This window comes from Ascidiella aspersa, chromosome 8 (genome assembly GCF_963924565.1).
Source record: "Ascidiella aspersa chromosome 8, kaAscAspe10.2, whole genome shotgun sequence".
In the NCBI taxonomy this organism is placed as follows: Eukaryota; Metazoa; Chordata; class Ascidiacea; order Phlebobranchia; family Ascidiidae; genus Ascidiella; species Ascidiella aspersa.
The window spans coordinates 10,033,708-10,061,596 of NC_139454.1; the positions used below are offsets into that span (position 1 = coordinate 10,033,708).

The 27,889-nt window shown below is 35.1% G+C and overlaps 1 protein-coding gene across 1 annotated transcript; it reads left to right on the top strand.

Annotated features, from left to right (window-relative positions):
* Window positions 1–5,738: 5,738 nt before the first annotated feature.
* LOC146136017 (uncharacterized) lies at window positions 5,739–27,431 on the top strand. The gene is made up of 31 exons (XM_083396128.1): window positions 5,739–5,786; window positions 6,294–6,452; window positions 8,682–8,770; window positions 9,098–9,183; window positions 10,760–10,899; window positions 12,302–12,360; window positions 12,469–12,565; window positions 12,638–12,764; window positions 13,555–13,729; window positions 14,885–14,942; window positions 15,396–15,548; window positions 15,770–15,918; window positions 16,548–16,633; window positions 18,411–18,572; window positions 19,043–19,182; window positions 19,434–19,447; window positions 19,656–19,741; window positions 20,336–20,490; window positions 20,921–20,979; window positions 21,246–21,342; window positions 21,435–21,593; window positions 21,815–21,963; window positions 22,546–22,631; window positions 23,888–24,049; window positions 24,520–24,659; window positions 25,536–25,594; window positions 25,669–25,768; window positions 25,954–26,130; window positions 26,724–26,842; window positions 27,047–27,129; window positions 27,369–27,431. Exons 1-31 carry the CDS (start codon window positions 5,739–5,741, stop codon window positions 27,392–27,394), a joined length of 3,399 nt encoding a protein of 1,132 aa, XP_083252254.1. The 3' UTR covers window positions 27,395–27,431.
* Window positions 27,432–27,889: the final 458 nt, after the last annotated feature.

Sequence of the window (27,889 nt, forward strand, 5' to 3'; positions counted from 1 at the left end):
CTCTAGTCAACTGCATTAAAAACAACTTTAAGCGAATTAGTTTAGCTTTACAAATTTAAAACAAAATTTAAAGTTTTGATACTCTTTAACTCTTTATAGCAAGAGATTGGGCGTTGCTCAATTTGAATGGCCGGTCCTTCTTTTCAACTGACCTTTGCATTCCGGAAATGATATAAACAATCGCGGGTCCGAAACGTATTGTTATGTATCTTGTCATTCCGCATTCAGTATTGGGTTATTACCTTGACGATTGGCAGAATTTCGTTTCCTACCAAATTTATAATCTTGCAATTCGCATCTTTTTCTAGTGTTTTGTTTTTTGCTCGATAAAGTTGTCAGATATATTTTTGCCTTGAACAACATGCCAATCTCGCGCTGATAATCTCCGTTCGTGACTCACTGCGATGCATAGTTGCTTCATGCTGATTTTAATCTGTTCACCGGTAACAGGCCGTGCCGAACCGCTAAATCTTAATCTGTATACGGACGGTCAGGTTTTGCGATTTTTCCACTTTAAATCGGCTTTCGCGATTTCTAAGTCATGTCTTTATTAATGGAATATTTTGTGGTGGTTTCTGGGCGACGCCTTTTTGCAGATATTGTGACAAAATGATTCCTGTATTGGGTATATTTAGGAGCGCTTGGAAAGTTAGATTTCAGTAGATATTTTGAAGCGGGCTTTGTGGTTTAAACGCACAGAATGTTAGTTGTCTTATGCTAAGTTTTGCTATTGTCCGTAAGTAATTCTGTGTATAATAATAATCATTTGTGGTGTGTTAATAACTTTCAATACTCTCATCTAATAAATTTGTTTATTGGTTAATTGTGGTCTGTAATATAAGCTCTTACTATCAAGTTAACTTAATACCCGATTTAAGGACTCACTAGCTCACTAGCGGCTTTAACTGTAGGGGACTCACTAGCGGCTAGGGACTTGATGTTTTCTAAAATTACTATAGAAAGCCGTAAGAGTTGTTTTATTAGCATTTGTGGAGTTCGTGTTTTCTCGTATCACATAAAATCAATGAAATACGAAAACGAATAAAGTCTTTTACAACATCCACCGTGGTAAGCTTTGATAGGAAATCAAATGCTGCAAATTTAAATTATGTTTCCATTTTCTTCAGTCAACATGTTTGTTCCTCATTCCTGTAAAAACCACATTGTTAGAGCGAAAGTCCTTCAAATTTGACCGAACAACAACAGTTGAAACATGTACGCTATAACAGCTTTGTCAGACTACCATTGAAACATGCTTAAATATGTTTATCATGAATTGTTACAACAATTAGCAACTTTTTGCTTTGTAAATTTTTATATGACCAATAAAGAATTACTTAACCATTAGAAATATAACGTGTAATGTTAGCACCTACACCATACCTATTAACCAACCAAAATAAATTGCAGCATCGTTGACATTGTGGCCTCTATTTCTTCTTTCGAAACTTTGGTATGATCAATTCTGCAAAGGTCGTCAAAAAACATGAATTACTTAATCAAACATCACAAAATTACTCTTTGTTTAAAGTTCACTATGACCAACTAAATTGCTAATAAGATAAACTTTGTTAGATTTTTCGGTTTGCCATGATTCATATCCTTGTTGGAGCTGATTACTCCGGTAAAGTCGCTCGTGTTACGCTATACATATGTTTGTGTACAAGTTTTGAGAATTAGATAATATACGTGCCTTTATGTAGCTGACCGATTACTAGATAATATAAGCGGGTGCTGCTTATTTTTTTTTTCTAGTAGCTGACAACGTTTAGCCCACACTAAAGCTAAGCATCCATATTAATGTAAAAGATTAGAACACAAAACGCATCTCCATCCAATTCGAATAAGGTATATTTTACCACCAAACGGTTTCTGGTATTGAGAAATGAAAGACCAAAAAGGATTTGTTGGGCACTGCATCACTTTCATAGGTTTAGGAAGCGCTGGTTTATCCCTTCAATTGTTATCTTAGATTTGCTGTAGTTTATCGTTACAAATATGGAAAATGGCCTTTTTACTAGGCTTACTGAAACACCTTAAGAAAGCAAATAGAAAACTTGCCACGATGAGGCTGGAACTACTGGCCTTTACATATTTTGAGATAAGGTAAATAGACAGTGTTGTAATACTAAAGTCAATGACTTGACTTACGTGCATTTAGTCATTGAAAAAACAACCATGACACTTTTGCATTTTTAAGTCTCCTCCAAAAATCATGAATTTTTTTTGAAAAAAAAGTATAAATTGCTTTGAAGCAGACATATGATCGTCCTATCGTAAATAAACATTTGCTAAGTTTATTATTTGTTCATAATTAGGTTTAACTTTTTCTAAAATTAAACTGGGCGCTAGATTACTGTTGATTTTTTTGGTAAAATATTTATCAAATTAAGTTTGGAGTCTTTGGACATCTTGGTCGGCCAGTCCTATCAGTTGTCGCGTGCACGGGATCCAAATAAGAAGCCGAAGTTGCACCAGTGGCCCTTGTCTGCAAACTTCCAGCACTAATCAAACTCAAAGTCGTCCGTTTAGTGGTTTGAAATGCGTCGCTGGAGGTATGAATTAGTTTATTCTGTGTAAAACCATTGCACATTTTGAAAACAAAACACGTGAACTTCTTGTATCCTTAAAATCGTGGTATCATATAAGATGTTAAAATACACTGACAGTAACTAGTAATGCTAACCGGTTCGCTAATCTCATAAAATTTCGTGAGACGGTTCCATAGGACTGTTGCGAACCGGCTGAATCCCACCACTGGCTAACACAGTTTTTCTCAACCTTTTTCACCCTAGGGCGCACTCGTAAACCTTTCAAAACGCGGCGGCGCACCTGACGAGCGATTCGACTGCTAACTTTGTTTGGATATTTTGTTTATTGCTGGTAGTTGTTATTACATCAGGCTCCGAATTTTATTATCTATAAAGAAGCCTGCGGAGTCGGTAAAAATATAAAAATATATATATAAAAAAAATAACCCGACTCCAAAAATAACCCGACTCCAACTCTTGAGTTCGACTCCGGCCAAATGTGCGCTTTCGTCAAATTCCGAGTCCGGCTTTCACTCTACAGCCTTTATTTCACCCATTTACGCAACTAAATTAAAGTGGATTTTCAACTATCCCTCCATAGGGGTGTCATATATCTCATCCACCCACAAACCATTGCTGGAAAATATCCACCGTATGCTATTCCGCCTTTTCAATTTGCAGTTGGCGGCATTATCAGTTTTAAAATTGTTACTGCGCACGTCGGACTCGGGACTCGAGCAGTCCGACTTTAGCAAAACAAATCGACTACGGTACGTAGAGTCCCAAATCTGACTTCAACTCCACAGCCCTGCTTTAAAATACGATGTGCTTAATAAGGCAGGCGTAAATAAAAAGAAAAAAAAAATTAAAATACGCCCTTTATGTTTTGAATTATTAAAACCCGCGGTATGTTAGTTAGAGTTCGATGGAAACACAGAATAAGGCCCGAAAGCAACAAAATCTAACTCAGAATAAATCCAAAATTTAACAAAATAAGACCTAAATGGACAAAAAAACGCCCAAAACTGTAAAAGCAGGGTGTGGCCTGGGACGGTTAAGGGACATCTTCTTGGCATCAACCGTTTTGGTGTCGACGTTTAGCTGCCCTAGTTTAAAATGCCGTTAGGGCCCCGCTGTTTTGGCACTGCATTGGTTGCCTCTGTTTGGGGTTTAGGCGCGAGTAATGGGTAGAATAAGAATTTGGTTTATGGTTTAAATTATTAGGGGAGTTAGTGTTAAAGTTATGGGTGGAGTTTGGGGTTTTAAAGGCCTTATTTTTGCAATTTAGACCTTATTCGGACGAATTTAGGTCTTATTTTGATTTAAACGTTATTACGAGTATTAGGTATTAGTCCTATTTTGGTCTTATTCCGGACTGTTTTTTATACCGAAGTTGATGTTGTTTTAATTGCGGTCTTATGGCGAAAGCCCCGCTAGATACATGGTGCAATAGTTCCTCTTTCTTTGTTAGCGAAAAGCCAACATCAACCATTGCAACTTCAATAGGGGCTACGAATCCAGTCATATTGCTCAGTGTTTATTTACCGAAAATAGTGACTAGAGTTTATTTACAAACATAGTCCTTTATTAAAAAAGATATATCTGAATGGTCGGATAGGTTATCCATTGGTCCTTTTTCGATCTTATTCCGAACTGTGTTATATTCCGACGTTGATGTTATTCTAATTTTGGTCTTATTGCTGGAATCCACTTTTAGTCGCAAATTCTAAAATAATACAGAATTTTTGTAACATTTTTTCCCATTTTCTCGCGGCGCACCTGGCAACCTTCCGCGGCGCACCGGTTGAGAAACGCTGGCTAACATGTGGATATTAGTTTAACATGTGACAACGTAATGTAAAGAGCCACAGTATGATGTATTGTTTCATTTTGTTTAGCCAGATAAAATTCAGGTAGACTTTGTACATTATGATGGTTATTGTAGGTGTAATTAATTATTACCCAGTAAGAATGACTGATAAATATTCTATTTAACCTGGCAACGCCGGGTAATTATATTTTAGTCTCAAATGATTCAATACATTTTTTAAAATCAGACTTTATCATATTTTAATTTGCATTACCGGTACCATTTATTGAGACCTAAATGTGCCAAATCTATTTAGTGTAACGTAAGGCAATACGTATACTGAACAATCAATTGGATGACCCAAACATTTCTTCGAATTACATAACTTGACTTTGTCATATAAACATCATAAACTGAATTTTTGTCTGGCAGCATTAACGTTTTTTGTATAACAATATTCCAGTTAAGTTAAACCGAACATTCAGATTAAATGCACTGTTTTTGTATTTATCACGTTGTGGGAATCTTCAAGCGTGTTCGAGCCAACTCCCCCGATATCTCGAGAAACGTCCAGAAGTTTTATGTCTATTATTATAGGAAAGCGTCGAATGTTACTTTAATTAATCATGGTAAAGATAGAAATGACGTGAGTATTACCAAATCAAGCTTTGCGGAACGGAATAAAAGTATAATGTTTTCCAAGTTGTGTCTCAGATATAATTGTTTATTATTTCGAACGTTGTACGTCAAGTATAAGAACCAAATCTAACGCTTAATTTAAACCACGATGTTAAGAAAGACTATATTAATTGAGTTGCATGATCTTAAATTCCTAAATAAATGGAATGTTCGTTCAGCATGAACATGTGGCGTGCAATGGAGTATAACTATTCATCAAGGAAATTCACCGAAGCATTTTTTACATACAACATTTTTGAAATATATGTTCTATTTTCTAAATAATATGCTAACATGTTAATTAGTCTTGGACCCCGAAACTAGTGTATGTTCCCCAGTTTGAAAATCCCAATTTTGACTATAGTTTACTTTATATGCTCCCAGAATGTCTAAAATTTAGTTTCAAGCGAAATAACCTCGTTTTATGAAATATTTGTGATGAATAAAATTTCAGGTGTATTTTAAAGTGGGACCAGAACCTCTGCGACGTGCAACGTACAACAAAAGTTACTCGTAAGTACAGGGAAACAACATAAAACCAAAATCCTTAAATAGTTTTCAACATCACTTTTGCACACATATTTAGGTATCTAACTGAAATTAAAGCAACCCTTAAGCTACTATAACTTTTTTAGGCTTGCTAATACATTTACAAAACTACTGTTTTCAGCGGACAGTCGTATTTTTTCGAAACCTTTGCCATCCATCCTTTCACGGCAATGTTTGTCCTGGATGGCAACTCCGAGATAAAAACTTATTCAATCGAGGTCAGTAAAAGTTTTCGTTTGGACTGTAAGACACATAAGTTTGTTTAAGATAATTAAATTGCGTTACTTTGTATCCGTTGGACAGGTATGTCCAATACTTGACATTTTGTCCGATACAGATGCGCGATACTTTAAACAAAAAGTACCCCGATGCGATATCAAATGACGTCAATATTATGTTCAACCAGGGAAAATTGATGTAATTTAAGGGTTCAAACTATCGGTAACTTGAATTTAGGTATTAGGCCAAAATTTGCTGCAGCGTTGAAAAGTTAAGTTACCGCCAGTTGTAGAACAACAGTTGGTAAATAAATTTACACATCTGCGGTTTCATCCCATAATTCTCGAATTTCCAATATTAATTTGGTATAGGATTGGCACCGATATCACACTATAGTATCGGACGAGTATCGATACTTTCACTTAGGATCTGGTATCGGCTCCTATTCGATGTTATTGGACAAACCGAATCGTAGACACAATTTGCATACAATTTTGTCTCGACAGGTGAAGTCTGAACTTTATCAACCTGGAACCGGTAGATTTCGAACGTATCAGGGATCGGTGTCCCTTCGAAACTATACGCTGCAGTTTAAAGTAGCGCAGCACTACCTCAATCGTGCGAAAGCATTTTGTGAAGTTTACTATCTCCTGCTCCTGACAGCGGTAAGTAAGACTCTTTATCGAAACCCATTCAAAAACATTTCCTCAAAGGCTAAATGTTATCCAACGCGACTCACTAACAACATGCAAACTACAGGAACTTAATTCAGTTAAAGTAAACATAAGGTTTGGAACTTTCAGCTGTCGGAAAATAAACAATTCCTTGGCCTTAGTTGGCGGCGTCAAGTGCATGTCAAATACAAATCTAACCGGCGCTGAGATGAAAAACAAGTTTCAGAATTACACCGGAACCCTTTAATAGATTAACCGGTCATAAGTTCGAACCGCACTGCAGGCTATTTGTGGTTCTACCTTGCTGCTTGTATCTTGGTCGACTGATTCCGTTAGTCCAGAGGTTCCCAACGTGGGCGGTACCGCCCCCTTGTGGGCGTTGGCGAGTTACAAGGGGGCGTTTTGGGGCTGTTTCTAATTTGGGGGGCGCTGAATGCATATAAGGGGGCGTTACATGAAAGTACTTATGGCAAAATTAAATGAAATGTTCACATAAAAATTGTAACAAACAGTACTGTAGGCAACTTTTAACCTTAAATGGCAACTTTCGTACTGCGAACTTGTAGTAGTTTTCGGACCATTGTTACGTAATAATTGACTTTCTTATGTAAAGTTGTTGGTTGTTGTTGCGTTTCACAGTTTTATACGTGACAAAATGTTTGTATATTTAAAGCAGGGGCCGCCAACTTACGGCCCGCCACCTCTTTAAAAACTATAGACACGAGTCCATTTTAAATACTTTTTGACTATTTTAACTTAGTACGGGCAAAAATTTTTCGCGCTTTGCGCGAATCATCTTTCTGCGTCCAGTTTGTTTACGTTTTCATGCTGTCTTTGGAATAGTTTAGCGCTTTTTTACCGGTGCGGACAAACGGAAAACGTATTCAAAAACATTAGACATATATTTTAACATTTTTTTATTTATTTTTTTAGCAATGTAATATATACTAGCACGAAATTTAAAATAAATGTTAGTATACCAAAAAAAAATCGCGCTCGCTTCGCTCGCCACGTGCGCCAGGACTTAAAGACCTTAAAAAACACTGAATTACACTATCTATTAAGGTTATCGTGTTAAAGTAGCTTTATTACACTTTTCATTAGTAGTGGTGGATGAAAAAAATCCGAGGTCCGCCTGATTCACAGTTGTTCTAACATTCCAATAACACAATTCTTAGTTAACATTTTGTGCGGCCCACAGAGACCTTTATGAGTTTGATTAGTGCCCGTGACAAGAAAAGGTTGCCGACCCCTGATTTAAAGTATTGGTGCAGAAATTTGAATTTTGGATAATGACATAACCTGGTGAATTAATGTATCTATAAATTCCTAGCATAGTGAATGTATGTTAGACAACCTAAAATAAGACTGACAGCTTATCGAAACGAATGTGAAGTCAATATGATGTTAGACAACGATTAATATGATACTTTACTCTAAAGCAAGATGAGGGGGGCGATATGAAATAATATTGAGCCCAAAGGGGCACTAGTGTAAAAAAGGTTGGGAAACACTGCGTTAGTCTGTCGAAAGCTTACGGTGTTATATGATACGTATAGGCCGTTATCGTTAACCAAAAAACAACTTCAGAAGGGCTCGATCACAGTGTTTGTCCAGGTGTGTGTATATCTTTCATTGAAGTTTCACTAGTGCAGTGGTTCCCAAACTTTTTTGGCTCGCGGCACACTAAACATATCTTTAACATTTCGGGGCACACGTTTAACAGAACAACAAGAGTCATTTCATAATCGCCTTTAACACACGACAAACTATATGTAAATGTCTCAGTATAATTAATTTGTTTTGGATAGTGCGTATTTAAGTCTAAAATGTTTGCGTGTAGGCCTATTGGTAATAGAAATACTCCATTATCCGAGCTTACAAAAAGTTTCGCAGCACACTTGGCAATCTGTCGAGGCACACTAGTGTGCCGCGGCACACAGTTTGGGAATCACTGCACTAGTGTGATAATTTGCGCTAAATTATCTTAGTAATATAAAATAACGCTAATTAAAATTAAAGTAAGCACATGAAGAGCTACGATAAAATTTGAATGACTACAGCTGTCAAATGTTAGATAAGAACGCGTATGTTGAGCATTTTAGAAACAACGAAAACTATTCCAAATTACGAGAAATGCAAATGTACCATGATACAGCAAGTCCGTACATTATCACTTTTGTTTATTTCAGGCATCTAACGACAAACTCGTCTTTCTAGCAAAGGATCATGAGAAGATATTCGGAAAATAAGGCGTCGGTCCAGTCAGGAGGTGGCCCAGCTGTTTTCGGATACACACTTTTATCGAAGTGAGAATAAACTGGCTTGAAACAGTGTTTGTTATTCAATTTAAAAAAATCACATTTTTATTTGCTTAAATCCTATGCGGGCCAAACGCGTCTTTACATTTTGCTTTTATTCAGAAGATAAAAAATGTTTTGTAACCAAACTGTCTTCTAATAATTAAGTAGCAGCAATCTTACTATTTTCCCGCCCTATAATAAAGCATTCAAAGGTGTACAAACCTGTTAGAGCTTGTCAAGACCAAGTATACTCCTGTTTAATTCAATTTTTTGCTGACTAAATACTTTTTATACCGCACGAATGCATTTTCGGCACTTATCTCGACTTTGCAGACACGAAGGAATGAAAATTGCAATGGTCGAAATCAGAGATACGATGATGTCTATGATGCACCTCATTTTGGGAATTGACCAGCAAGGTATGAGCTGCCATAATATCAAGTCCACGTGGGCTAAAGTTATTGCGATAAAATATAGGAATAAAGTTATCAAACATTAAACTGAACCTTCATTGCAGTTGTAAGACATTTTTGTTCAATTTTTAAAACTGATAGCCAGAACGATTCTTGACTTTCAAAATTGGTCATGTTTGGTTATTGAATTAGGGCACGTAAGAATAACAAAAGCTGCAATATATTCGCTTATGTAAATATAATCGAAATGTTTTTTTGTAAATGATTTTCTGTTGTTTGTTGATGGAGTTTTGTGGATTTAGAAAATCAAGTCTTGAATGTTTTCAACATTATAAACAGTAGTTGCGGCCAAACTAAAATACGTACGCCAAGCATTAGGCTACAATTAAATGTTACGCATAGTCCCATAAGGTGGGGGGTCTTGTTGTTAAATCATGGTCATGGTTGGTATTTGTGCCACTCAACATCACTATAATGTATACGTATATTTAATTCAACTTTTTTAGGGAGGTTAATATGGAAATTGTTTTAAATTATTCAATGAAACATTCACACATATGTGTGTAAATAACTGAGATCTAGCCCTTCGAAGCTGCTTTTTGACCAACGACTACGGCTTACGTATAATTAGTACACCGAAAGCCATCGCAGACTCACCGAATCTGTTGATCTATGATGCAAGCAGAGCAGACTAGAAAAACAACTAGCCTGCAGTGAGCCTGCACTGAGGTTCGAACTCACGACCTCCGGTCAAGCTGGGACCGTCGCTCTAACAACTGAGCTATGCAGGCTCAGAAGGGAACGAGTCGAGACGTTGTTTTGAATTATTTTTTTATTTTGGAGGGGGAATCGAGTCGTGTATAAACATTAAGGAAATAGTTGCGTCCTAAGTAAAACTCGTGCGCTGTACATTCTGCTGCACTTGAAACGCTCATAAGGTACGAATGAAAATTGATACCTTAAGTTTGGAGTGACTGGAGCCATTGGTCAACATGTCCCGATCACTGCCCTGGACAACGAACACAAATAAGACTCCGTAGCTGCGTCAGTGGCTCATGTCCGCAAAACAACAGCAAAGTTGAAAGGGAGACACGGCCGTGCAGCATCCCAGTTTGGGCCGCAGGTATTAATAACGTAAACTGTTAAGGATTTTATTTTTTTTTATTTCTTTAGTTATGAAAAGAAAATTGGCTTTCAAACTGTTTGAACAACTTTATTGGCGTCGGGTATTCCTCGTTAAAATTTTCGAACTTTGTTACTAAACCACTCTCTGTTTTTTGATAGTATCTTACCTATATAGGTTTAGGTCGGTAAATTTATAACTAAGTTTGTATCAGCACTACGTTGTGTACTTATTTATAATTATTTTGCCCACTCGCTACGTAACAAGAATAATCGAAATATGATCGACATTTACCAGTCGAAAAATAGTTGCGCTTTTGCAAATTATAGTTTCTACACTATTTTTTAATGGATAGCAAGTAAACAACACAAACATTTGCTGCTTGGGCCCCTATACTAGCATTTGCATAATATCAACTTGCTGTCTACAAATCTATATATGGAAAACGCCTTTTTACAGGAATAGTGGAGCGCTTTCGATCCGAACATAGCAATCCTGCAAGGCTCGTCGAAAACTTTTACCGCTACGTGCTGCCAATTCCCGAGAAAGTGTCCCACTTTATCGACCATTCATTGAATAGAAACAATCGACGAAACTTTGTAAGTTTGACTATACATACAACTTAATATACTTATAACGAAAGCGACTGAAAGCGCTGTGTTTTAAAGTTATCCCACTTATTATCATCAAACGGCAGACATTTTGCAATTTAAAGTGCATATATAAACACCATCACCGATGCCTTCCAATATCGAACTTGTATTTTGGAAATAAATATAACAAATTTGCTTATTTGTAGGAATACACGTTTTCACCGATCTATCGAATAACTTGTTGTTTGCTATTTTATTATCATATGTTATGTTATTTTACATCGAATTGAAACCTATACTTGATTTAAACTTCTAGATGAATAACAAAAATAAGCTATGCAGCTTGGCAACAAATTGTAACCTAAACTTAAAATTGGCTTACAGTCAGTTCATATGTCTATATGTAATTATTAACGTAGCAATATAAAGCCACCATAAGCCGCATTGACAAATCATGAAATCAAATAATCCCACCTTTAACAAAGGATCGTCTTGGATATTTTAATATTTTAATTAGGTCCTATGTTTCTTAACTCTCTAATCGTATATTTAGCCCATACCAGTTTGGGAGAAATTTAAATCATCCGGCCCGCCGCCTTTTTGACAAACTATGACACGAGTCTATTTCAAATACTTTGCCCAAAAAAAAGTGTCCAAAATTTTTGCGCTTCACGCCAAAGATCTTTCTACATGCGGTTTGTTTACTTTTTGAGGCTGTATTTTGAACTAGACCAGAGCTTCTTTAGCGTTGCGCCGTGGAAGGCTGTCAAGTGCGTTGCGGACAAACGGAAAACGTATTAAAAAATAATGGATGTATATTTTTAACCATTTTTTAATTTTTAATTTTCGGCAATGTAATAAAAACTTGAAATTTAAAAGAAATGCCGGTATGCCTAAAACAATCGCAATCGCTTTGCTGGCCGGGTGTACCCTGACGTAAAATGTTAACAAACACTTAGATTAACTAAATTAGACTAAGGTATGAAATTATCGCGTTATCCCAAAGTAGTTTAATTACACTTTCATTAGCAGTATGGATGACGACGTGTGGGGACTCGAATTTTAAACCAAACATACGCTTTTTTTCGCGCTTTGCGCCAACAATTTTACTGCCTCCTTAAATGCAATTAAACAAGTTTTTAAGTGTAATAAAATATCTGAGGTTCGACTGATTTACAGTTTTTCTAACATGCTAACAACACAATTCTCAGTTAACATTTTGTGCGTCCCGCAGAGACCTTTCTGAGTTTGGCTTTAGGCCCGCGGCTAGAAAAAGTTTGCCGACCCCTGGTTTAGTACATGCGGTGAGTCCTCCTAAAAATCACGAAATGTTTTATTTACGTGCAACAGTCACCTGTTGGAAGCCAGTCAAGCAGGGATTTTTTATACCAAATTATTTTCTTTCCAGGTGTCATTTAAAGTGGGAGAAGGGCGATTTAAAATTACTATTTACGACTGGAAATTCACGTAAGTAAACGTTAAGCAATCATACACATCGCATGTTTTTTGGTCAATCTGATAATTAACTTGAATTTAACGCATCTTTAAGCGATTTCTGATGTGATGTCTTTTTAGTGGGCCGTCCTATACTTTTAAAACCTTCGCCACACATCCATATACAGCATTGTTTCTGCTTGATGGCAATTCTGTCCCTAAACGTTACGCAATTGAGGTAACATGCGATTTTTATTTTATTTGTTAAAGTTTTTTTGCTGCATTACTGAAAATGCTACATATTTAATAGGTATATTCAGATTTCGCAACAGATGGAAATAGCAAGGTTGAAGATTTCCATGGATCTGTTACTTGGCTTAACTACACGATGAAATATGGATGTGCGCAGACGTTTTCCACCAGGATTTTTACGGCTTGTACCTATTTTTCTTACCCCTGACTCCGGTAAGAATATGGAATAAATGTTTTCTGTGGCTTGTTAATAAGATGTTTTTCTGAATTTTTAAGATCACCTAAAACATGTAAAATAAACTTGGCGTTGACAAGATTTTGACTTGTTTAACTAAATTAGAAATTAAACCATTTATATAGTTTTTTTAGCAACGCATGTCTAATAACTTAACAAGCCTGTCTTTTTGGAAAATTGTCCGACAACATATAACAATTTTATCAGGTGACCTAGCGCACTAATTTATACTATGCAACAAGCATGCTTTCAGTAATTAAGTTAATCAATTAAATCAAACATATAATATAGGGTTAATATAACACGGTGTTTAAACAACAATGCGCAGTAAACTACATTTTTTTATTTTCTCTCTTGGCCATATTTTAGTATCGTAAAACAAAATTCATAATGGTTTTAAAGAAACTCTTCTAAAGAGCACTTGAATGTTATTATAGAAAGCTACCGAGAAGTACACCTTGCAAATTAAATATTAAAGGGTTAAAATACTATGTATTAATGATAAATAGGGCATATTTATGGTTAATAAAAGTGTAATTATGTACATGTATTTCTTATAAAAACAAAAATCACAATATCGGATGCTAATCATTAAGTTTTGCAAGAGATATCAGCTATCCTAAGTAAATTTACACATTCAAACTTGAGCTCCATGTAAAATGCCCCTTATCTATTGCGTTGATCCAGGTGTTGAAGGTGTCTATATAATATTAAAATTTGATGGTTTCGAATAATAATAGATATCAGCCATGGAAGTGCGTTAATGAAAGATCAGCGCTTGTTTCCTACCTTCCAGAATTCAAATCGCGAATTTAATGTGTCGTCCACTTTTCCAAGACGATGGAGTGAAGCAGTTATTGCGTCTGTTCAGTCTGGAGATGGGGCTTCAGTGCTTGGATACACTCTCTTGTCAAAGTAAGATTTGTCCGTATTGGGTTTGAATGCCTGATTGGATCATTGAAAGGTGAAATACCAAAACACCTTATGTCTGATAAAATTACACTTCTCGTTTTTTCACGAAACGTGAATACTTTTTTTTTCCTTTTCTTTCAACTGTGTTGTACAATTTTTTAAATTCTGGATCCACAATAAAAACGAAGTAAAATCTGGCCCATAATATTCGTAAAGTACAGTTATACCACTTAACTTCTGAAGCAATTCTTGTTGACTTTACATAAGCGAACTTCTTGCAGACCCGTCGGAATAAAATGTTCGGAAGATGAAATTAAGACCACCATGCGTACAATGATGCATACAATTTTGGAAGGTGATAAATCAGGTAAATTAAGGCCAAGGTTTTGTATTTTAACATCTTTCAGTCTTACGTTCTAATATTTCATTTAATAATACGTTCTAATATTTCATTTAATGATTTGTTTGAAAATCATTTCTGTACCATATAAATTGTACGGCATAGAACAAATTGTACGGCATAAGCAAAACAACTGTGTACAGAGAGCAAAAACATGTCGGCGGAATTTACCCAACATTTGCAAAGCGTACCTGACACATTTATTTATAAGTAATTTAGCATTTTCGGCAAACTGTCTCACTAATGACTTCATTCACATGAATTTACTTCGAATTCCGCGTTTTTATTATATTCGAAGGGTGATAATATATTTAAATAAGGAAACCAGGTGATCCAACTAAAACCACGAAATAATGCGTAGTGCCTTACATAGAGGCCCTTGTTGGTTTACCAACAAATTTTCAGATTATATAAACCTAACTTCCGTCAATTTGCTGCACAAATATATCTATGTAATTTTTAACTGAATTTAAAGAATACATACATATTAAACATGTATAAATTATAAACAAGGCAAAATAAAATGAATTGTCAGGATTTTAATAAGGCCTTCACACATGTTGTGTGATTTACAAACGAATCACGTTATTAATGCAATACTTTTTGTCACCATCAGCGCAGAAGGCTGTTGTTTTTTTACTGTACTAAACTTCAGTTCAAGTCAAGTTAAGGCATGAAACCAAATGAATCGAGTCTCCGCCATTTAGTTAAATTTTCTGCATACGATTGAGTATAAATTAAGACGTTTCTCATTTCAGATATACTTCAAAATTGGTGACGAGCCTCGACAACTCGTTGTGTACAACAAACTTACAGGTGAGTAAATTGTTTGGCAAATTAACTATATAAATTAAATGGCCTATGAAGTAAAACTAATAAGTCCAGAAGGAAAAGTCCACTGTATATAATATGAGGAGTTCCTTTAAGGTGACAGTTGAAGCATGCAACTTATTACTGTATAAATTCATATAAGTTTGTGTTTTATTAGGAAAGTGGTGTTGTCGTTTTCTGATTACCACCAGAATGTATACGTTTTTTTTTATTAAATTGAAAACGAAGTTTTTTAAATGCTTTATTCAGAGGCCCATTGTATACATTCGTCACCTTTGCTGTACATCCGTTTACAGCATTCTTTCTTTTAAATGAAAATTCGGGTCCTCAACGGTACTTAATAGAGGTGAGAAAAGCACGTTTTCGATTCCATCTTATCATTTAGCCAACGTAGTCTTAACGTTTACCTATGTCTGGATGACTTTGTCAAATTTACAGGTGATATCCGAAACATACGCCCGTGACTTGTTTGAGACGTTCGAAGGCTCGGTTTCCCTTCGTAACTACACTCTCAAGTATCGAGGCACGCAAATGTCATCCATCAGGATTCCAACGGCTTGCGAAGTTTACTTTTTCCTGCCACTCACTCCAGTAAGTGGATGAAACAGGTTGGCGTCTGACTGTCAAAAGAAATAAATAAAAAGCAAAAGCAAAAAAAAAACAATTTTAACCTTTAGGATAACTGTTTAAATACATCAATAACAATGATTGACTACCCCTGATGTGAACATTTCGTTTAATGAACAAAGCCTTACTATATGTGTTTAACTAAAGAAAACTGCAGATTTATTAACGCACTTGTTCCACTTAAGAATTCAAACCGCAGTCTTGTCCTGTGGCCAAAAGAGCGCGATGTTCCTTCGTATGATTGGAAACGTAAACATGGAAGGAAAACGGAAAATAGAGCTTTCGTCCGATCGGGAGGCGGCATGGCTGTGTTCGGATATACTCTTCTTTCGAAGTACAAGTTGATCTTAAATTTGACTAATGTTTACCGGGTCAAAGTATGACGAAAACAACTTTCTTGGAACATTTTTATCACCAAATTAATAGATGCTATAATTTTTTAAACAATGCATAAATTGAAAAAATGGTTGCAAAAATGACGCTCTTAGTAAGAGGACTTACACGGAAAACGCTGTATAAATGTTAGTGTTCAATTAAAAAATAAGTAATTAAAGTTTAGCAACAATAAATCTTAAAAACAAAATTAGCAACAATTTAGAGGCGAAGGGACTTTAATGGGCCTTTTTTAAGAGATACGTGTCTTGCAAACAAGTTATAAAAGGACAGCGCATTATTTTTATTTAATAAAGATTAGTAAATCGGTACAAGTAAATTGATTTTTAGTTGGACACGACATATATGCTTTGCGTTAAAAATAACTTGCCATTTTTAAGGATTATAATTATATATCTTTCTAAATGATAGACAAATTTACTGTTTATTGACATCTTATCTGATTTATTATGTTAAATTTCCTATACATGCAGTTTACGCGGCTAATGTAGGCCTATACACTAAATTATATAACCGTTTTACGCCTTTTCTTCGTTAAACAGTTTTAAATTCTAGCAATGTATTGTACAGACCCTTCAGTGCCAAAGTTACTAAAGAAGAAATTGATGAGACCATGTTTACGATGATGCATATTCTTGTGGGCGATGATCAATCAGGTAAAACTTTTCATACAGTCCATACCTGGTTGTACATACTATTAAAGTGTACCGGCAGCATTCATTTCGATAACATAGTATAATGTAGTGTGAGTGTGATTTCTAACCTTTTTGTTGTCGCGAATCCTTTTCCAATTTTTAAACCTAAGCGTCACCATTTATTCGTATGAAACCACATTTGTGTTAAATAATAGTTTACAAACTTGGCTAGAAGGTCCTTATTTACGCCATAAACATGCTCAAGTAACTAGAATTACTCAATTTTTCTTACCTTTTGCTGCATTCTGTTAGAGCAAGCGATATAAAGTAGTACATCCCCTTCAATATCAAGCGCTTAATGTAGCAAAAGTACACATAAAATAAAAAAAGATTTTTAAAATACAGCTGTAAATATGTTGTTTTAACAAACCCTTGGATGCGTAAGGTTGCCCAATAAGTCTAACTTGATGAACAAATCATTTTAAACTCAACGTAAAAACGTAGAAACGTTATTAAAAAAAAAAATTGGGGCCCTAGAAAATTTCTTGTCGGACAAGAACCTGTCTGCGGGCTTCAGCCTACTTTGTTCAGGTCTGTTATTGTGTGTGTCCCGCGTACCCCACATCACACACATCCTATGGCAGTGGTTCCCAAACTGTGGTACGCGTACCACTTATGGTGGTACGCGAGAGTCTTTCAGGTGGTACGCGACTAACTTCCGCATACCTATAAATTTGCGAAAACTTTCAACTCTTAAAACTTTCGGATTGGGTAATTTTAATGTCATTTTAGTTACATTTGGTTTCACACGTTTGTGACGTAACACTTATCTTGTACAAGATACAAAAACGCTCATTGTACACCTGTTTTCTCTATTAAACAGAGGTACGCTGACTCTCACATCCATTGCATTAAAATTTGCTGTGTTTTGAATAACTTATGACTTTTATGTCTTCCTGGAATAACATTTGTTAAAGTTTATTACACCTACATGCTCATTTTCTTATCTATATGCTAAAAAAGTTATAGTTTAAGATTTTCTAGTCAGATGTAGGCCCAACTTGGTGCTACATGAACACTGTACAAAAGCTCCAAATGGTACGCGAGAAAAAAAGTTTGGGTTATCAGTCCTTTACATGGACATTGAAATAATTTAGACTAGCCGTCAAAAGTTGTTCGTGGTACAACACAATTTTACCAGATTTAAAATCAAGTATTCGTTTCCTTGAAAAAATTGTTATCTCTGTTTACATCGGTTTTCGGTATTTCTACTTAACCACTATCAATAAAGAAATACTTTTATCAAATAACCAGTGAAGTTTACATTTTATCAAACACATCTTGTATTGCCAAAGGATTAAACAAAATAGTTCACCGATTTTGACTTAAGGAGTTTTTAAATTTCAGCGAAAGAGAACCGCCTTACTATTAGAAATGTCCGATAATTCAACTTTTATTGCCATACCGGTGTAATTGAACCGTTCAAAGCTGATTTTGCAGGTTATTTGGCGAAAATTTAGTTGAGAGTTAAAAATTGAGTACGGTAACCAAGTTATTACCTTGGATTATTTGTTGATAAATTAACCATTAAAGTTAGAATCGCTGCGTCGGGTCGCACATCAAGCTTGAAATTCCATAATAATTTCGTTTGTGATAGGCGGCGTTAATATCCTTATATGGCACCGATCTTCGGTTCCTGTCCGATAAGGTCATCTCTAAATATTTATTATCCATTATCGCTAATGCGGATGGGATTTAAAAGATAAATGAAGTGCAAATCATCGATTCGCTTACACAGTTTGGAGTCTTTGGACTGCTTGGTCGGCCAGCACAGCGAGATGCCGCCAAACTGGAGTTCAGTCGAGAACCCGAAACTGCAGCATTGGTTCTTGTCGGCAAACCTCAAACAAAATTCAAACGCAAACTAGGCCCTTCAGTGGCTTGACTTGTATCGCCGGTGGTAAGACTTTGTGCGAATTAAAAAACTCAATGTTATACAATTAAAGAGGATTAAGAGCCAGCTTTACCTAACTTCCTGCTGATTTTTGTCGTTTAGTAGAAGCTTGATAAGTATATCTTACTTTTATAGTTGCAACTATACTTTTTGTATTTTCAACTCTTTGAACAATAAATGTATTTTACTTTTGAGATTTAACTCTCTGAATGTACCAGGAAAAAAGCGACGCATTAATGTTTGTCAAATATTGCGTTTTTGTGCAAAAGGGTTTATTAACAGGTTTCCCATTTATGATTACCGCAAAGGATTTTGAATGAAACCAGCTCAAAAATAATCTCAACCAATAGAAGGCTCTATTTTGACTTGTTTCAGTTTATCTTGCAACTGAATATGTTTGTTCACAAAATATGAGATAACAAACTTGCACGATTTTCTCGAAACACGATCTTAGTCGAATTGTACCATTGTTTTAGGAATTTTTCAACGCTTTCCTAATGTGTCTCACAATCTCACAAGAAACATTCCCAGCTTTAACTTCTACAAATTGCCGACTCATTACGAGCCAACTAAAATACATCACGGTAGTGGGAAAATGTATAGAGGAGGAAACGAGGTGATTTTTGGATTGTTTTCTATTTCTGTTTTAAAGTGTTTAAAAATTTTTATTATCAAAGTATTCAGCTATACCGACAGGTTTAGACCTGATATGCACATCTTGTAATTAAAGAGAGTTTTACTATGTTAATGTGTAAATAAAGCGACGTATTATTTGGCCCGTCATAAAGTTTCGTTACACTTCAGCAGTCGAGATACCGACTTTTTTTCAATATAAACAAAATAAATTTTCGCTCATTTACGTTTTAGGAAAAACAAAAAGAGTTAGTGTTTGTAAGGACACGATAATCTCACCATAATGGCGACACACACAAAAAATACAATATCGTTTATCCTAAAAAATCACTACAATTGTTGCGTTGGAAAGCTATACTGACGTTTTGACTATACGGAATCTTTTTATTTATTGCATGGTGTGTAAAGACTGACCAGGATTTATGGCTATCACTGACATACTCATACTTCTTGCAGACCCGTCGGAATAAAATGTTCGGAAGATGAAATTAAGACCACAATGCGTACAATGATGCATACAATTTTGGGAGGTGATAAATCAGGTAAATTAAGGCCAAGGTTTTGTATTTTAACATCTTTCAGTCTTACGTTCTAATATTTCATTTAATGATTTGTTTGAAAATCATTTCTGTACCGTATAAATTGTACGGCATAGAACAAATTGTACGACATAAGCAAAACAACTAAGTGTACAGAGAGCAAAAACATGTCGGCGGAATTTACCCAACATTTGCAAAGCGTACCTGACACATTTATTTATAAGTAATTTAGCATTTTCGGCAAACTGTCTCACTAATGACTTCATTCACATGAATTTACTTCGAATTCCGCGTTTCTAAATTATTTGATTTACCTTAAATTAAAGTATAGTTCGTTTGTCGAACATGTTTTACCGGAATGAAAAAAATCACTACCAAAACAACAGAGCAAGGTGTTTCCATCTCTTGTCAGTTCATGACAAAAATCGTGGTTAATGCATATTGGTTTTTGTTTTGTTTTTTGTCGATCCACCTAAAAAAAAATGTTGAAAAAATTGTCCTGCCCATTTTGTTGGGCGCTAAATTTTCGAAAACGAGTGTCCTGTGCTACAAGATTATAATAATGTCTTGTAAATCGGATGTATTTCTTTGTGAAAGAAATCCTTGAGCGCGTTCGATCCAACTCGTGTAATCTCACAAGAGACGTCGAAAACTATTACCCCTTCCCCTTGCCCACCCAATCTGAGGAAACCCTAATGAAAGAAGGTGGATTATATTCGAAGGGTGATAATATATTTAAAAAAGGAAACCAGGTGAGCCAACTAAAACCACGAAATAATGCGTAGTACCTTACATAGAGGCCCTTTTTGGTTTACCAACACATTTTCAGATTATATAAACCTAACTTCCGTCAATTTGCTGCACAAATATATCTATGTAATTTTTAACTGAATTTAAAGAATACATACATATAAAACATGTATAAATTATAAACAAGGCAAAATAAAATGAATTGTCAGGATTTTAATAAGGCCTTCACACATGTTGTGTGATTTACAAACGAGTCACGTTATTAATGCAATACTTTTTGTCACCATCAGCGCAGAAGGCTGTTGTTTTTTTACTGTACTAAACTTCAGTTCAAGTCAAGTTAAGGCATGAAACCAAATGAATCGAGTCTCCGCCATTTAGTTAAATTTTCTGCATACGATTGAGTATAAATTAAGATGTTTCTCATTTTAGATATACTTCAAAATTGGTGACGAGCCTCGACAACTCGTTGTGTACAACAAAACTTACAGGTGAGTAAAATGTTTGGCAAATTAACTATATAAATTAAATGGCCTATGAAGTAAAACTAATAAGTCCAGAAGGAAAAGTCCACTGTATATAATATGAGGAGTTCCTTTAAGGTGACAGTTGAAGCATGCAACTTATTACTGTATAAATTCAACTAAGTTTGTGTTTTATTAGGAAAGTGGTGTTGTCGTTTCTGATTACCACCAGAATGTATACCTTAGTTTTTTTATTAAAATTGAAAACGAAGTTTTTTAAATGATTTATTCAGAGGCCCATTGTATACATTCGTCACCTTTGCTGTACATCCGTTTACAGCATTCTTTCTTTTAAATGAAAAATCGGGTCCTCAACGGTACTTAATAGAGGTAAGAAAAGCTCGTTTTCGATTCCATTTCATCATTAAGCCAACGTAGTCTTAACGTTTACCTATGTCTGGATGACTTTGTCAAATTTACAGGTGATATCCGAATTTAAAACATACGCCCGTGGCTTGTTTGAGACGTTCGAAGGCTCGGTTTCCCTTCGTAACTACACTCTCAAGTATCGAGGCACGCAAATGTCCTCCATCAGGATTCCAACGGCTTGCGAAGTTTACTTTTTCCTGCCGCTCACTCCAGTAAGTGGATGAAACAGGTTGGCGTCTGACTGTCAAAAGAAATAAAGAAAAAGCAAAAGCAAAAAGAAAACAATTTTAACCTTTAGGATAACTGTTTAAATACATCAATAACAATGATTGACTACCCCTGATGTGAACATTTCGTTTAATGAACAAAGCCTTACCATATGTGTTTAACTAAAGAAAACTGCAGATTTATTAACGCACTTGATCCGCTTCAGAATTCCAACCGCAGGCTTGTCCTGTGGCCAAAAGAGCGCGATTTCCCTTCGGATCATTGGAAACGTAACCATGGAAGGAAAACGGAAAATAGAGCTTTCGTCCGATCGGGAGGCGGCAAGGCTGTGTTCGGATATACTCTTCTTTCGAAGTACAAGTTGATCTTAAATTTGACTAATGTTTACCAGGTCAAAGTATGACGAAAACAACTTTCTTGAAACATTTTTATCACCAAATTAATAGATGCTAAAAATTTTTAAACATGCATAAATTGAAAAAATGGTTGCAAAAATGACGCTCTTAGTAAGAGGACTTAGACGGAAAACGCTGTAAAAATGTTAGTGTTCAATTAAATAATAAGTAATTAATGTTTAGCAACAATAAATCTTAAAAACAAAATTAGCAAAAATTTAGAGGCGAAGGGACTTTAATGGGCCTTTTTTAAGAGATACGTGTCTTGCAAACAAGTTATACAAGGACAGCGCATTATTTTTATTTAATAAAGATTGGTAAATCGGTTAAAAATAACTTGCCATTTTTAAGGATTATAATTATATATCTTTCTAAATGATAGACAAATTTACTGTTTATTGACATCTTATCTGATTTATTATGTTAAATTTCCTATACATGCAGTTTACGCGGCTAATGTAGGCCTGTACACTGAATCATATAACCGTTTTACGCATTTTCTTCGTTAAACAGTTTTAAATTCTAGCAATGTATTGTACAGACCCTTCGGTGCCAAAGTTACTAAAAAAGAAATTGATGAGACCATGTTTACGATGATGCATATTCTTGTGGGCGATGATCAATCAGGTAAAACTTTTCATACAGTCCATACCTGGTTGTACATACTATTAAAGTGTACCGGCAGCATTTACGATAACATAGTATAATGTAGTGTGAGTGTGATTTCTAACCTTTTTGTTGTCGCGAATCCTTTTCCAATTTTTAAACCTAAGCGTTACCATTTATTCGTATGAAACCACATTTTTGTTAGATAATAGTTTACTAACTTGGCTAGAAGGTCCCTATTTTACGCCATAAACAAGCGCTTAATGTAGCAAAAGTACACATAAAATAAAAAAGATTTTTAAAAGACAGCTGTAAATATGTTGTTTTAACAAACTCTTGGATGCGTAAGGTTGCCCAATAAGTCTAACTTGATGAACAAATCATTTAAACTCAACGTAAAAACGTAGAAAGGTTATTAAAAAAAAAAAATTTATTACACCTACATGCTCATTTTCTTATCTATGCTAAAAAAGTTATAGTTTAAGATATTCTAGTCAGATGTAGGCCCAACTTAGGTGGTACATGAACACTGTACAAAAGCTCCAAATGGTACGCGAGAAAAAAAGTTTGGGTTATCAGTCCTTAACATGGACATAGAAATAATTTAGACTAGCCGTCAAAAGTTGTTCAAATTGGCGCGTAAAAGCCCTAATTAATGTGGTACAACACACTTTTACCAGATTTAAAATCAAGTATTCGTTTCCTTGAAAAAATTGTTATCTCTGTTTACATCGGTTTTCGGTATTTCTACTTAACCACTATCAATAAAGAAATACTTTTATCAAATAACCAGTGAAGTTTACATTTTATCAAACACATCTTGTATTGCCAAAGGATTAAACAAAATAGTTCTCCGATTTTGACTTAAGGAGTTTTTAAATTTCAGCGAAAGAGAACCGCCTTACTATTAGAAATGTCCGATAATTCAACTTTTATTGCCATACCGGTGTAATTGAACCGTTCAAAGCTGATTTTGCAGGTTATTTGGCGAAAATTTAGTTGAGAGTTAAAAATTGAGTACGGTAACCAAGTTATTACCTTGGATTATTTGTTGATAAATTAACCATTAAAGTTAGAATCGCTGCGTCGGGTCGCACATCAAGCTTGAAATTCCATAATAATTTCGTTTGTGATAGGCGGCGTTAATATCCTTATATGGCACCGATCTTCGGTTCCTGTCCGATAAGGTCATCTCTAAATATTTATTATCCATTATCGCTAATGCGGATGGGATTTAAAAGATAAATGAAGTGCAAATCATCGATTCGCTTACACAGTTTGGAGTCTTTGGACTGCTTGGTCGGCCAGCACAGCGAGATGCCGCCAAACTGGAGTTCAGTCGAGAACCCGAAACTGCAGCATTGGTTCTTGTCGGCAAACCTCAAACAAAATTCAAACGCAAACTAGGCCCTTCAGTGGCTTGACTTGTATCGCCGGTGGTAAGACTTTGTGCGAATTAAAAAACTCAATGTTATACAATTAAAGAGGATTAAGAGCCAGCTTTACCTAACTTCCTGCTGATTTTTGTCGTTTAGTAGAAGCTTGATAAGTATATCTTACTTTTATAGTTGCAACTATACTTTTTGTATTTTCAACTCTTTGAACAATAAATGTATTTTACTTTTGAGATTTAACTCTCTGAATGTACCAGGAAAAAAGCGACGCATTAATGTTTGTCAAATATTGCGTTTTTGTGCAAAAGGGTTTATTAACAGGTTTCCCATTTATGATTACCGCAAAGGATTTTGAATGAAACCAGCTCAAAAATAATCTCAACCAATAGAAGGCTCTATTTTGACTTGTTTCAGTTTATCTTGCAACTGAATATGTTTGTTCACAAAATATGAGATAACAAACTTGCACGATTTTCTCGAAACACGATCTTAGTCGAATTGTACCATTGTTTTAGGAATTTTTCAACGCTTTCCTAATGTGTCTCACAATCTCACAAGAAACATTCCCAGCTTTAACTTCTACAAATTGCCGACTCATTACGAGCCAACTAAAATACATCACGGTAGTGGGAAAATGTATAGAGGAGGAAACGAGGTGATTTTTGGATTGTTTTCTATTTCTGTTTTAAAGTGTTTAACAATTTTTATTATCAAAGTATTCAGCTATACCGACAGGTTTAGACCTGATATGCACATCTTGTAATTAAAGAGAGTTTTACTATGTTAATGTGTAAATAAAGCGACGTATTATTTGGCCCGTCATAAAGTTTCGTTACACTTCAGCAGTCGAGATACCGACTTTTTTTCAATATAAACAAAATAAATTTTCGCTCATTTACGTTTTAGGAAAAACAAAAAGAGTTAGTGTTTGTAAGGACACGATAATCTCACCATAATGGCGACACACACAAAAAATACAATATCGTTTATCCTAAAAAATCACTACAATTGTTGCGTTGGAAAGCTATACTGACGTTTTGACTATACGGAATCTTTTTATTTATTGCATGGTGTGTAAAGACTGACCAGGATTTATGGCTATCACTGACATACTCATGGTTAATGTGTAGTGCAAGAAAGATTTAAGCAATTCAACTTTTTATTAAATTATCAACAGTTTCGACATTACGCTTACCGTAATTCAGGGCGGGGATATCTCCAAAACACAAAAACTGATTATTTTCCTCAAAAAATATAAACACCGCCCTCTTAAATGATTAATGATGTATTTTTGCTGTCGAATTTGACAGAAATACTAGTAAAACTACGAATTGTGATAGATAATGTGTCATAATAAAATTGTTAGATAACAATTACGCTAAGCTGTTGTGCAGCTTCTAACGTGGCACATTCATTTTTAAGATGGAAATTCGTTTTTTATTCAGGAAAAAACACTTTTCCTTGCGGCAGCACAAACCCCTTTAAATCTAAAAAAAATCAAATTGTTTCAATTAAAATCGTGCTGTTTTAGGTTTTTTTCAAAGTGGACAACACGTCCCGTCAACTTGCAGTGTACAACAAAAGTTATTCGTAAGTAAAATTTTACCGACTGTTTATCCTGACCGAAAGTGACAACCAACATGTTTTGTCTATGGCATTTTCAGGGGTGCGTCCTACTTTTTCTCAACTTTTTCCATACATCCGTTCACGGCACTTTTCGTTCTCGATTTTGATTCTAATCCAGAACGTCGTTACGCAATCGAGGTCAGTGCACATAATCGTTTCAAACCGATCCAGTGATACATTTATCTGAAGAATTTATCGTTTTTAACTGTACATTTATCTGAAGAATTTATCGAACTGAGTTTTAGTATATTTGTAAAAATAACGTTAAGCAATGCTTAAGAAAGCCTGTATCGCACAACATTAAAGCTGGTCAATATAAAAAGGTTGATTCTAACCTTGACGTTCCGCCGGGAGTTGACGATTTCGGAAAAGGCAAGTTTGAGACTTTCGAGGGTTGGGTTTATTTGGGAAACAATGCGCTGCACTATGAAGGAGTCCAAGTTCATTCAGCCAGCTTTCCAACAGTTTGCGAGGTTTATTTTTTCTTGCCTCTCACTCAGGTAAGCGTTTTGTTTTAATACGCTAAAAAATAAATGAAAAATTAGGCAAAGTGGACAAGGCTTAGTTTTACAAAAACAGCCAAGGCAATTGTCTGAATAACTTATGTGAAATTGAGTCATTTTACTTTGAGGACTTGAGTTACGGAAAATTGTTTAGAACCAATAACTTGAGTGCACTCGAGTCATTTTAAAAGTGTAAAACTGTTTCATTTACAAAAAGTATTTTGAATACTGCAATGTAATCTATTTCTCGTTATGCAGCAATTAAGAACAAATGTGTTTCTTAAACTGTTTATGACAAAATTACAAATTATATCAGCTGAAAATCACTGCAAAGCTCTTTAGACACAAATTAACAAATTAAATAAAAAATATTTTTGTATTTTAACATTTTAACCCTAATAACATAAGATCCGTTCCATTGGTTTATGTCCTGGCCCTGCTAACAAATACAAAAAAATATGCTGGCGTTATGTACCGTTTACCTCAGTTTTTTAATAGTTTTATTCTTCGCGGTTTCCTTGTGTATTATGTAACTTTTAATATGCAATCAATGGTAAATGTATGACATAAAGACACTGGTTTGTTTTCAGAATTTGAAACCTAAATTCATTGTTTCGACACCTTACAAAACATATAGTTACTTCAAAAACAAGGCATCACTTCAGGCCGGAGGTGGTCGGGCTATTCTTGAATACACACTCTTGTCAAAGTAAGACAGAATGTCTCCTTGGCAAATCACTAATAACAGCTTTAACGAATGACAATCTGCATCACGTGGTTGAGATATTTCGATCCGAAAAATCTAATAAAGTTTATCCTATTAGCATTTTAGTTGGTCATAGTGAAATTTAAACAACGAGTATTTTGCGATGTTTGATTAAGTAATTCATGATTTTTTGGGCGATCTTTGCAGAATTGACCATACCAAAGTTTCGAAAGAAGAAATAGAGGCCACAATGTCCACGATGCTGCAATATTTTGGTTGGTTATTAACAGGTATGGTGTTGGTGCTAAAATTGCTCGTTATATTTCTAATTGTTAAATAATTCTTTATTGGTCATATAAGAATTTACAAAGCAAAAAGTTGCTAATTGTTGTAACAATTCATGAAAAACATTGTTAAGCACGTAACGATTCCATGGTAGTTTAACAAAGCTGTTATATTGTACATGTTTCAATTGTTGTTGTTCGGTTAAGTTTGAAGGAATGTAGATTTAACAATGTTGTTATTATAGGAATGAGGAACGAATATATAGACTAAAGAAAAACATTTGATTTCCTATCAAGGCTTGCCGCGGTGGATGTTGCAAAAGATGCTTATTCTTTTTCGCATTTCATTTATCATATGTTTTTCGAGAAAACACGAACTCCAAAATTCATAATCGTTCATCTATATTTGTGTTTCAATACGAAAATGAAGCAAAAATCTTCTAGGACCTAGGTTGAAAATTCGCGTTCGTTAGAAAATGAGTAATCTTCGAATTTCACTAAGGTAACTATAGTTGTCGCACAAGTGCTAATAAAATAACGAAAAATCGGTTTCTAGTCAGTCAGATGATCCGGAAGGTAAAAATAACCAAAAAAATTAAAACCAGAAACCAGAACGACGAAGGATAAATCATCTTAATAGCTTGTTAGGCAAAAATATATCTGACAACTTTACCGAGCGAAAACGAAGTACTAGGAAAAGATGTGAAATGCAAAGATATATTTGGTAGGGAACGATTTGGTAGGATACAGCCAATCTTTCGTGAGT